This window comes from Blennius ocellaris (genome assembly GCF_963422515.1).
Source record: "Blennius ocellaris genome assembly, chromosome: 8".
In the NCBI taxonomy this organism is placed as follows: domain Eukaryota; kingdom Metazoa; phylum Chordata; class Actinopteri; order Blenniiformes; family Blenniidae; genus Blennius; species Blennius ocellaris.
The window spans coordinates 6,985,370-6,998,485 of NC_137657.1; the positions used below are offsets into that span (position 1 = coordinate 6,985,370).

At 41.4% G+C, this 13,116-nt stretch overlaps 1 protein-coding gene across 1 annotated transcript in view; it reads left to right on the forward strand.

Moving 5' to 3' along the window:
* LOC308133926 (semaphorin-7A) overlaps window positions 1–13,116 on the forward strand; it is a gene marked incomplete at both ends in the record, with an annotated part of 40,585 nt that overhangs the window by 5,178 nt on the left and 22,291 nt on the right. Inside the window, 4 exons of the mRNA XM_080501484.1 lie at window positions 5,770–5,909; window positions 7,073–7,135; window positions 10,707–10,802; window positions 11,883–11,988. Coding sequence (XP_080357610.1) covers window positions 5,770–5,909; window positions 7,073–7,135; window positions 10,707–10,802; window positions 11,883–11,988 — 405 coding nt within the window. The remainder of the gene's footprint in view (window positions 1–5,769; window positions 5,910–7,072; window positions 7,136–10,706; window positions 10,803–11,882; window positions 11,989–13,116) is intronic.

The window sequence follows — 13,116 nt, forward strand, 5'->3', positions numbered from 1 at the left end:
CGCTGTCGGGGTGAGTTTATAAAAACACCCACAATGCAACAGTTATATGAGAAGTTTTTTGTACATTTCGACATTTTTCGTCACATATACTCAACAACAAAGCAAAACTTTAAATTCAAATGTATTTATTATGGCACTATTTCTATTTCAATTTGGCTAAATCTGCCTCCTGAACTATAATGTGTTTGACACCCGTGCTTTTATGGATCATCGACATGAAAATTTACAGTAAAAGTAAAAAAAAAAACAACAAAAAAAAACAGCTGTCACAGAAAAACTTCAAAAGCTTTTGTAGCCTTTAAAGACTCTTTTTAAGCCGAAACTACACCCCAAAATATCTTTTCTCTTTTACTCTTATTTAATTTGCTCATTCTTTGTACATTTCAAAGTGACTGGCTCATCGAGTCACAGGCTCTTCTCCAGTGGAAGAAAGTAGGATTTTAATGAAAACATGTGGCTGTTTTTGTGAGCTTCTGAAAAGCTGACCTTTTAGGAATTTAAGGCTTCCACGCAGCAGCAATGATTAAATGTCTGAGGGGAAAAGGATCGGAGGAGCGCGGTGTTTTCAGACTTGATTTTGTGACTGCATTTCCTCTCCCAAGAAGCATTTCTGCTGGACAATTCAGAGGAAATCTAAACCGCATTGTTTACATCATTGTCAGCCGCCGGCTGCGGTTGTGTTGGATTGCTGACACGCAGCCAAAAACCTGCAAACCATAACACTTTGCATTATTTTGGTGCAGCTTGTAAAGACGCGTTCAAACATGCACTCCGCTGTCCATGTTAACAGGACAAACGTTCAGTCGGAGTCACCCCATTGTAAAAAGGAAAAAAAGCCTTTGCAAATGAACTTGCAGCCTTAACGGAAAGTCTCATCTTCTAATACGATCATGTGGTTTGGTGCAGTAAGTCACCGGTGAGGGAATAAATTACAGAGGATTTAACATCTCGACAATCACTCCAAAAGCACAAAAGTCGCATGTGAGGGAACAGTAATGAGGCAAGCATTAGTACGATGAATAAGTAGTTTTCTGATGGGTTCTTACTTACTCCTTCTTGAACTCTTAACGTGTTTCAAGTTGCATCAGTAACATTTCAATGCCAAGACTTCCTGTTCCTCTCTCAGGAATAAAGATAGAAATAAACACCACATCACCAGTGACAGTATATGCTCAAAAGGTTTAAAGAAAAAAACATACACTCAGATGTGGGAACTGTATAAATCATTGTCAATTGCAGCTGCTGTTACATTGCTTTGAGTGTAAAAGCTACTTTTCTAAAAAAAAAAAAAAAACCCTACTCTTTTACTTTATTAACTGCATCATAATGCATTGTAGAAAGATGCCGTCTAATTTAATTTACCTGGGATAGGAGTCTTGTTCAAAATTGTCAGTGAAAATGCTTCTTGGGAGAGGAAATGCAGTCACATTATCAAGACACAAGTCTGAAAAAACTGCACGCCTCCCATCCTTTTCCCCTCAGACATTTAATCTTTGCTGCTGTGTTAAAACCTTAAATTCTTAAAGGTCAGCTCTTCAGAAACTCACAAAAACAGCCACACGTTTTCATTAAAATCCTACTTTCCAGAGAAGAGCGTGTGGCTCAATTAGCCAGTCATTTTGAATTTGACAGTGAATTTACAGTGAATTAAATGAGAGTCAAAACTATCCTTGGGTTCAGCTTCAGCTTAAAGAGAGTCTTTAATAATAAATTGTACTTCTAAGATCATTTTCCACATGTGGAATGTGAGGTGTGGCCTCTTTAACAGACAATACAGACTGAATTCAAGCGGAATATTTATTAGAAATAATTGATTGGTGTTGATATCACTGCTGACAGTCTGATCCTGTAGATTTTACCTGCAGTTCCTGCCTGTGCTGCAGCAGGCTTCTGTCTGGAACTGCGGATTATATATTCTGGAAATAAGACGCGTACAGAAGTATTATATCCGCTGTTGTCTTGCGATGGTCTATTAAATTGCATGTTACCATGTGGAAAACAAGCAAACATTTCCAAACTGTGCACATTACAAGTCAGGTTTTCATTTCTTTACCTGGTAAACAGACATGTTGACAGTTTTGACGTTGATCCTGTTAGTCTTTCCAGCCTTCCATGATCTTCCCTTACGGGCATCATTTTCCAATCCTTCACCTTCACACTCTCCCTGTTCGCTCTCTGCAACATTAATGATTTTAATACTTCAGCTTTATGAGGGCAGATTTTTTTAGATTCTGCGGTCAGAAGAGGATAAAAACATGAGCGACTGTGACGCCACACGTTCACGATTAGACACATCTTGTATTTAAAGAAAGAAATCATTGATTCCCTTTGGGAAATTATTGCTCTACATGTATAACCCATGTTATTCATAGTTAAGCTGATTATGTGCGTTAGGAGCTGCAGGGGGTCAAAGGTCACGATCGGGGTGTCCTCAGTGGGATTCGGACATGTGAATACAGACTCACTTCTCGATCCTTTAAGCTCAAACCACAACCACCGCAAACCACAGCACCAAATGCAACATTTTGAAAGTCGAAACAAGTGTGTAGGAAAACAAAACAATCAATCAACTCATAGGTGATCCCTTTAAATTAAATCTAGCAGAGCGAAGCTCAGATGCTTCCGTTTGGACTGGTTGGGGTTCGACGGTGGTGAAGGAGAAAAGGAAATGACAGAGCAACAAACAGACATCAGAGTGAACATCAGTCGTGTTTTTGCAGGGAGGCTTCCAAATGAGCTTTCAGTGACACATTTGGTTCTGATTAGTTTTGCATAATGATGATGTTTTGTTGTCGAGTGTTCACGCCGTTCGGTGTGTAACTAAAATACTTGTTAGCCAACCCTTTTTTTTCTATTCTTTTCTCTTTTTAATACCCCACTCCCACATGTCCGCTGAGCGTCTTTCTCTCTCACGGTGAAATTCTCCACGAGCATAGAAGAGCAGGAGCATCCAAAATGAAGGCATTGTCTCTGGGCGTGCTCCAGACTTTCAAGAGTGTCACATTATAGTTTCCAAATCCAAGTCTGAGAAGCACCTCGGGGCAAACAAATCCTCACCCTCCTCATAATCTCTGTTGCTTCAGCCCACGGGGAACCACTGGCTTAAACAAAGAGCCAAATACCACAGTTCAGCCTGTGAGTCATTCACTCCCTGCTAATGATCCACGAGCTGATGGCAATCAACACACAAAAACGGTCATAATTAAATCCTGCATAATGAAAACACAAAGCTGGCACTTCACAATGACACCATATGTTCTCTGATACGATGGCGAGGTAAATAATGGCAGTGCTCTATTGGGTCACCTCTCTTCATAAACAGTCCCGGCATTGACCGGCACCAGAAATGTGTTTATCAGACAGTTTTCTCTGCTGCTCACGGTGATGTGGTTATTTACATTGCATTGTCTCGGATGCTCAGAAAGCTTCAACTGTGAACTTGTTATCCAGTCGCACGAAGGCTGGCTTGATCTTGATTTTCAGTGTGAATACAGAACTGGGTTTGTGGTGAGTCAACATTCAATTTATTCATGTCACAAAATACAAATTTTAAGCGGTTATTTTAAGCAGTTTATCATCACTTACAGTTACAGAGAATATGGCTTCAATGGAACCGCCGGGCAAAATTAGAGCTGAACGAACAAGTGTTTAAAAATGAGCGAAAATACAATCGCTGTTACAAAATATAATAAAGAAACTATTTTTCACATACAGGTTGATTCTTTTTGTTGTTGTAATTGTACAGGCTGTGTTGGTGAGTTTCTGTGGTTTACAATATTAAAAACCAAAGTGAATCACTGCTTTAAAACACAGTTCCGTCTCTGAGGGCGCTGTTTGTAGCTTCTGCCACCCTCCCCACCTGCTGCCGGTCCTCCAGCACCACAGCAGCTCGGGAGACTCTTTATGGCCGATCGATGGCTTGAAGCTCCTCGAGGAGCCACAGACTCCCGCCTCCCCACCCGGAGGGCGACGTTTGTAGTCCAGCTGAGGTCAGATGAAATACCGACATCTAGGAATTTGAAGCTGTCCTCTCTCTCTGCTTTCCGGCTTTGTATGCAGGGGGGAGTGTGCGCTTCGATCTCTCGAAGTCGAGTGTCTTTTTCTTGTTCTTGGTGGTGTTGATTTGGACTGCATGCAAAACCAAAAGAAAAAAAAAAAGACCTGTTTATTTTTACCATTCTTTGAATTCGAAGTAAATCGATCTAACATTTAATCAACCTTTCTGGAGGTGCTGTTCTGATTGTCAGAGAGTGAAATTAAAGGGGGGGGTGGAGATCTGCCCTTCAGCCACACTGACCCACACTGGGCTTCTTTGTTTAACATTTTCATGTAAAATACAAGCTTCATCAATTAGATCTGCGCCAATGAGAGATGCTTCTGTTTCCATAGAAACTTTGTTGGTTGGCTAGCAACATGTCTCAGCGCCACTCACTGCTACGGCCTCCTGGTTTCGCTGTCAGACGGGATGTCTTGATTTATTTCAGTCATAAGGAGGAACATCTCATCTCACAGATGCCTTTAAACTGAGGGTCGTTGTTTTGGTACGATGTTTGCAGACTGTTTTCTGAAATGCCTCTTCATGAAATAAAATTAAAAAAAAAAAGACTGCAACTGTGATATTATAAACTCCTGATTTTTTTACTCACAGCATGCAATGTAGGGCACGGCTTCTTTTTATCCCCTCACTATAGGTGCGAGTACATTTTGTGTGAAACCACACCACTTTAGAGACTCTCCGCTATCACTGAATGCATGCACAGTTGCAGTGTAGGTGAGTGTGAGTCTGATTGGGTATGTGATTCAGATACGCCCGAATGTGCTTTCGAGCCTCCTGGAGGCGTCTGTAGTGTAACTGGAGTGAAAGTCTGCAATGAGATTTGCAGGCATGATTATAACAGAGACCTTTCGGCTCCCACAAGATGCCCTTTTCCTCCAACACCACCGTCAGTGATGTGCAGAGGCTCCCAGTTGGACCACAAAGGGCACGGATCATGCATCAAGTGTTTTGGTGAACAGACTTAACTCACCGATGGGAGTCTGAATGTAAACGAACTCAATTCAGTTTCATTTCGGTGGTTGCAACACAATCATTTCAAGGCACATTTAAAGGAGACGATGGAAAGGAAAAACTCACTTTAAGAGGAGGCAACCTGCAGAACCAGGCTCAGAGGTGGAGCCTTTCTCTTGGTAGGAGTTCGGGGAAATGAAAGAGAAATGAAGGACTGACAGACATATTGTGAGATTCAAAGGATTGAAACCCTGGCTCGGGGGAGGCGTTCTCACGCGTTTAAACGTCTGGTGCTTAAAACCAACATTGCTTTCCTCCACCATGGGCCATACGCAAATGTTGTGCCTCTCTGTCTGTGGTTCGGATTAAAATCCAACATTCTGAGTTGCTTCTGAGAGATTAGACTCTTTGAGTGAAGCTGCAAGGAGCTCCGGTTGGATAAATCCAGGCCGTTGATGTGCTGACCCTCATATTCATATTCACCTCTGCTCCCTCTTTATTGGAAAAACTGTTTTTTTTTTTCATTTTCTCCTTCCTTTCCCGTTTGATGCTATATCACTCATCAGCATCTTTTCAGCTCTCCTTATAGATATTTAATTGTTGTCTCTGTCATACATTCAACACACTCAGCTTGTTTGAATTAATTAAACTCCCTTACCAAAGGGGAATATTCTAATTGCAGGTAAAAAAAACAACAACATACATTTTAACACTGTGCTTCAGCCCGTCTGCTGACTCGTCCCTGATGTTTGGTTCCTCAGAGCCCTCCAGGTTTCACTTCACCAAACCTGAGAACTTCATCAGCATGTACCACCAGGAGGGGACCGACACGCTGTACGTGGGCGGACAGGCGATGATCTACGTGCTGTCCTTCACTGACAGAGGGGTCCGTGACCTGCAGGTAGGACTCGTGCCAGGAGGATTTATTACTCGATTACTGTATTTAAAAAAAAAAAGATTGCAAAGAGTCAGAATGAAAGATCAACTCATGCGCCTTGAAATTTTTTTTTAAAAAGTGCTATAATCCTAATTTAATAGTTCACTTTGAAAACCAAATTTGACCCCGGAATATGTGAAAGTCCAACAGATTTATTTGTAAAAAGCATCTTTTTGGGTCGTTCACTACATATCTTTGTCCAGATGGACCTTTTCTTAAAGCCTGGATGTTTCGGGCATCGCTTACGTGACAAATGTTTGAAGTGAAAACACATAATTCTTTGCATTTTCACATTTTTACTGCAACGTTTTGAAAACGATGCTGATGTCTTTTGTAATGAAACCACAAAAACATGCTGACAGAGAAGGCGCTATAAACATGAACAATGGAAGAACTCAGACATTCTCGTGGATCTCGTTGGATTGTTATTAGGGTGACTGTTAAAATTAAACTACCAAGTCCCAGGAGAATATGGACTGAGAGTCACGGCACTCTGGATGAAACATCACTCGTATTGTCCATGTACTCAATCCTGCTTCCAGCTTTAATTTTCATCCAGTCTGCCTGTGGAGTAACTTATATCTGTGAAATTATTAAAACTGGAATACCAAGATAAAGAGAGAATATTTAGACCAGAGGCGGGTATATCTCTCCATCACCAGCAGCAAACTGAGAAATCAGAAGCAACAATCAACAGCAACCCCCCTCCCCTCCTTTTGAAAAACTAGGACTTCTTCCAGATCTAACAATTGCGAAGGGAGACATCTATTATTGAGGGTCAGAAAACTCAATTATCTACGTCGCAATGGAGAACCTCAGCTTGTTTTTGTCTCAAGGGCACAATGCTTAGGATTAATTCAGTCTGTCTCTTTGCTCCGTTGCTTTTGCCACCATCATACCGGCGGAGCAACAAGTTCAAGGTGATTCTCCTTGAATCCAGTCGAGGGAAAACCTTTCTTTCTTTTTTTTTTTTTTTTCAGCAGTAGGTCAGCAATACCATATGATGAAAAAGCTCATGAGTCGTCGAATGTCGGAGCACTGTGTTTCAGTTACGTCACCGTCTCCAGGCTGAAGCAGGGCAGCGTACTAATGAGCGTTTAACTAAGCAGTCTCTTCTTCCTCCTCAGATCCCAGCGGCCTCCGATCAGACTGCGATTGATACCTGCAAAGCAAAGGGCGAACCACTCGAGGTAGAACCTTCTCCCCTCTGTGTAATCTTAGACACTCCATCACATTGACGTCATCCTTTTTCTCATTGTCATTATCATCAGCATTGGAGGTTTGTTGCCATGGTTTCAGCTTTAATTCAATCACATTGATAAGGCTTGCATTAATAGGGGATTTAAGTATTGCAGATAAATGGAATGAAGACACGTGAAATAAAGATGTAGAAAATGGTAATATATGCCCAAATGAACACTGGGGACAGCCTCACCTCCAAACGACAAATCAAACACTGTACAGTTCACTGAGCAGTTGATAATTGCAGTGAATAATTTAATGGTATTCCACGGGGGCTGCGAGAACGGCAGAGTTTGATCACAGGAGTCAGAATAAAAGGAGTCTAAAATGAGGCAGGATGAATTGACTGTTAAAATGCTCAAGGCTGTGGCAGAATCCTGAGGAGTCGTGCGGTGTCGTTTAATACGTCATGGAAAACCCAAGCATGAAAAGAGGGTCGTTTAGGGACGGCTATTTGAATAAAAATATGATCTTTCATTTCATTATAACAAGATATGAACATGACCACTGAACTGCAGGAGGGACATATTTTCTTTATTTGTTAGTTAACATTATCAGAATTCCGAGACATGATGTATGAATATGTGTGTGTAAACTTGAATATAGAGGTTTCTAAATATATTTTCATAAAATGTAACTTTAATTCATTATAGAATCAGTGAATGATTTATCAATGGACTTGTGTAAATATTTATAGGTTCATAGGTAAGTGGAGTAGCTCGGGTTGCACACAAAAAATCTAACATCTCTGAAATTAATTCATAAATAAAAAAATAAAAGGTGTGTGCTGGATGGTGTCTTCTGTCAAGGCCGCTATAAGGCTCCATGTCTGCACGCCTCCATGTTGTTTTCCATACTTTCTTTGGAAAATTGTAGGGTTGAGAAGACTGCATAATTCAGACCAGCACATTCTCTTAAACGAAAACACGCTGTGCATTGATGATGTTTACCTATTTTCCTACCCGAGACACGTCATTGCCAGGAGTGAACAGGGTCATAAAGTGCACAGCACTGGGAAATACCATTGTTCATGTGAATGCAGAAATGCTGTTGTTTTCCTCCTGGAACTCTCCAAAATGTTGTGTGGTGCCCATGAACTTCCTTCTTCCCAGTGAGCGCCCCCTGGAGGTTAGATGGTGAGACATTGAAGCCGGAGCCATCATGCCACCCGACTAACGTGTTCCAAAATTTTGTCTGAATATGAGATTTATTTTCTATCTCTTGGATGGCCTTGGAATCCTCCACTGACTGAAGCTGACAGCAGTTGTTTATTATGTGCATCCAAAAAGGTGTTGCTGGAGTTATGGCACAAAACAAAGACGACACTGTCTTTTCTGCACAAATAGAGCCGCAGCTTCCAGAAAGCCTGGCAGTGACAGATGGTGGAGAACTTCCTAAGTGATGCAGTAAAACCATCGGTCCTGTGAAGGGGAATGAAGGACAGGGGGCGAAAATCTTTTTCAGAATGTAAATCCGCAGAGTTTGTAGAAAGCATAGCAACTGAAGCGAAGAGCCTCATTTAATGGACAGAATGCATGTTTGCCAATACCTGCCGGTCCAACATATTGATAGATTTCAGCATCATTTTATATGGAGCACACAGTCTGAAAAAGTCGAGCCTAAGAAGCGAATACACTCATGAGAAAAATAGTTTCGCCTTTCAGTTTGAGATGTACTGTGGGCATGTTGTTTTTTTTTTTTAATTGATGTGCCACAAATTCGACTCGAATAAATGTATAATCCCATAATGCAACACAATGGCAAAAACACTGAGGCGCAATGTTCAATTTAAATAGAAACTAGGGATGCACCCATTTTAAAGGACAAGTACAAGTACAAGTATAAATACTAACCTTTCACTCTTTGCCAATGCCAAGTACTAAAACGAGTACTCACTAAATGCTTTTAAGTCATACTTCAGTCAGACTTTAATCATGTGCAGCCCCAAAGTGGTTAACGCACCAGCAGCCTTTGGGACGAGTCCACAGCCAGAGGTTCACCAATATGAAACAGACTGCATTAGAAAAAAAAAAAGGAAATCATTTCATTTAAAAAAAACAAAAACCAAAAAACCCTCAAAGTAAAATTGCTTCAACTCTGACTATTTTAATGATATCATACACTGTGTAATATGTGGGACCTTCAGAGAATCAGAATAAATGTGTGTGCTGGAGACGAGGCCGGAGGTCAAAGGCCTGTGCCACACGAGGCTTCTGACGGCACTGCATTTAAAAACAGGCATAATTCTCTCCTGAATATCACTGCATGAGCTCAGAAGCACTGCGGGGAAAACAGTTCAAGGTGCAATCCACAAATGGAAGTCAAAGCAGGATGAAAGGAAAGAATCCACATCGCGCTTTGGGTCAAAGCTCATTTTTTATTTTTACTTTTTTTTTAAACATCATGTTCTGCAGAAGAATAGAGAATTTTGTTTGCCAAAAGAAAAATGCAGAAAATACCATGTAAACTCATTCTTTTCTCCCTTTTTGATATCTGTACTCAATGTATGAAATGTCAAGCGCACCACTGAAATCACCTTTCACAGGAGCTATTACTTTCCCTGGTTAAATGTCTTGGTTTCATATGTTGCATTTTCCATCAGGATTTATTTTTATTTTTTTTAAGTTCATGCAAATCAGTGCATTAAGATTCTGCTCACTTCCGAGTCTTAAAGAAGATTCTTGTATATTTTTACTACCGTCATTGAAAGTCTCTCTGATACTTCAGCCTTACGTTTTAGTGTGCGCACAAAACCAGAGCTGTTTCTCACAAGGACAGAAACTTGCATACACACAATAATAAAAATGAAACATCTCAGCCTACATATCCGCCTTTGCAACCACCTACATCTCCACCTACACACACACTTAGACAAGCCCTGTTTGTTTGTTTTTTTATTTATTTCCTGATGCACTTCGACTGTCCATAGAGACCCATCTGGATTTTAGATTTTATTGTTGCCTACAGTTATTGCCGAGAATTGTGCCTGCGTCTTCGACCTAAAACACAGAATTTTCCATCTAAACTTCATAATCATTTTCATCCTCCATCCAGGAAAATCATGGGGATATGATGCCATTTTTTGGTTTTTTCTTTATACTTGATGAATAAGTAATGCGCAGAGTATTGCAGTGCAGGACTGTAGGTCTGAGTCTCCTCTGTGTTGTCTGCCAAATATCTTCAGCGTATGGATGGCTTCCAATCTCTCTTGCATCCCTTTCCTTGAGCAATCCGCTTTTTCTCTGGTAATCAGTTTTGCTTTGTTTCTCTATCCCTCCTCTCCACCTTCCTGTCTTCCTCTGTTTGTTCTCTCTGTCCCTTGGTTGTGTTTCTTTTTTTTTTTTTGCCCCGTTCCCTCTAATCACTTTTTCCACCGAGTCTCCCCTGTTTATTCTTCCTAATCCTTCTACCAATCTGTGTATTTGTCTTTCGTTCCCTCTTGCTCCTGCATAATTGTCTACCTTTGTCTCTCCTTTTTTTTTTGGGGGGGGGGTTCTTTTTGGTCCTTTTCTCCAACAGCTGGAGTGTGATAATTTCATCACCGTCATTCAGAAACTGAACGACACGTTCGTGGTGTGTGGAACAAATGCCGGGAGCCCCAGGTGCTGGATGCTGGTAAGAGTTTCTGCAGAGAAAATCTCTGAAATATGTTTGTTCCACTTTCTCCTGCTGTGAGAGCCTCACTAAGGAGTCTGAATAATCCCCACGTCGATTGCATTTTGCATTTATTTACATCTATTGGTAAGAGGAAGACCGGGAGTTATTTAATGCCGCAGGGAGTATTTTAGCAGGTAATGACCCCCCCATGGATACATTGACATTTTCAACTAAAAGGTAACAGGAAGTGCTCAAAACGAACTTCAGTCAGCACTTTTTAGGCAAACTAAACTCTCCAATCAGACATAACTGCAGCAAACACCTTATTTAGTCTCAGGGTCTGTTTCCACTACGTTTTCCAGTGAAAATGTAAAACTTGGGGGTCTGAAAATGCAGCTTTTTGAAAACTGTTACGACCCCAGAGAGGGAGGAAACATATTTTAGGACACGGGAGACAAGAGCATAAGTTCTTAAACATTTGGTTTATTTTCTTTGATTTCTTTTCCCAAAAAATCCTCGTCCAAAAAGGAAAAGTGCACAGGGAACAGGGAAAGTTTAACTGGCAAACCTGTACAGGGCCGCCGAACCACTACCGACACCGGGCTAAGAAAGAAAATACAAACTCAGACTTTACCCTGAGGGAAAAAAAGAAGCGAAAACGGTACGGCCGGTACAGACATGCCAAACAACTCTGACCTCGGCCAGCCAGCCGGCTGCCGGGAATGCTTGGTCCTGGAACTGCACCTGCAGACAACGGGAGTGAACGCTGCACCTCCTAGGAAGCGGCACGAGGAAGATGAATGACGGCGACCGCTGGGAGCGCGAAGCCAAAACAAAACCATTAAAAAAAACCTCACAGATAAAGATTCGATAAAACAATTCCACTGTCATGTAAATAGACACTCAAAACACAGCAAAAGTGTAGAATTTCCACTTAAAACATGAAGTAAACAGACAGAATAAAAACTATCGATGTTACAAGTAATTGTCTTTGGCTCCACTTTCTGACCTTGTCTCTTTAAAGATGTGAAAACCCAAACGCTGCTCGTCCAGAATGAAGTGCTACGCAGTTAAACATCTTGCTCCGTCCCTGTGCAGGTGAACGACACGGTGCTGACCGACGTCCAGGGAGGAGGCCACATCGCATCCCCCTCCGAGATCTCGCCACCTTACCCCTCCCAGAAGTCCATCAGCCTGACAGCAGGTAACGGTCGCAAACAGGAAATAGCAAATCTCATTCCAGAAGGAGGAAGTCTTTGAGAGGAGCGGTGGAGTCGATGAACCTGATGAACCCGAGCTCCAGGCGGAACGCAGGTGCACTTAGCGGACCCAGTCGGCCCCCGCGTGGGTCAACGTGAGGGAGTTCAAAGCTGCTTTTTCTCTTGATGATGTGAACAGGCAGCCACTTCTCTGATGCTGAGAGTTAAAAGATTTGCTTTCACTCTGTCGCACGGGCAAAATAAATCCCAAAGTGATTAGGATAATAGTGCCAGCCCGGTTCAAACAGCTCAGTCGTTAGCAGATGTTCGACTCTACGGGGAGAATAAACCCCCCAAAAAATCCAGTCATTCAAACACCAAAGCGTTTATTATAAGAGTGGGTGATGAAATTATTCCTATCTTCAGAGTAAGTCAAGCTACTTCATCAACAGACTGGATAAAAACACAACATTCTGCTGAAATTACAGATTTTCTGTGTTTTTAAAATAAAAGATATTGTCAGAAGTCGACATTATTCGTCTTTTAAACCGATGCGCCTTGAGACCCCGTTCACAAGACAACGTTTTCAAGTGAAAACAGAAAACTCTCGTGTTTTGGAAGTGTGTTTACATGACAGGTGCAAAAAAATGGCTCCCAAAACACGTTTTAACCAGCATTCTTTACTCATTTGTCACTTTATATGTAACGCTACCCGAAAGTAAGAAACGACAAAATGAACATAAATCATCAACTCCGAACCCACATCAGAAGAAATGCAAAACGGCACTCATGGCCAGGCAGGCTAACTACGTCGTTTTCAGCATCTCTGCCGTTTTCGTGTAAACGGACATTGTTTTCAAAACATTTCTACTTTTCTGAATTAAAAACAGAAAAATCCAGCTGTTTGCATTTTGCCTTGTTTCCATAGATTCATGACATTAATTTCCACTGAAACATTTACTTTTGATGTTTCCCAAACTGAGGTGTTTTCATATTCACACTCCTCTACTCCATGAAAGACACTGCTGCCTCCGACTTCCGGGGAACAAAAGATTAAAGAAGGAAATCAAAAGCCTCTGGAAAGTTGGGGTGTCTGGATGGATTGGTTGACACATTTCAGAAACGAGCTTCAG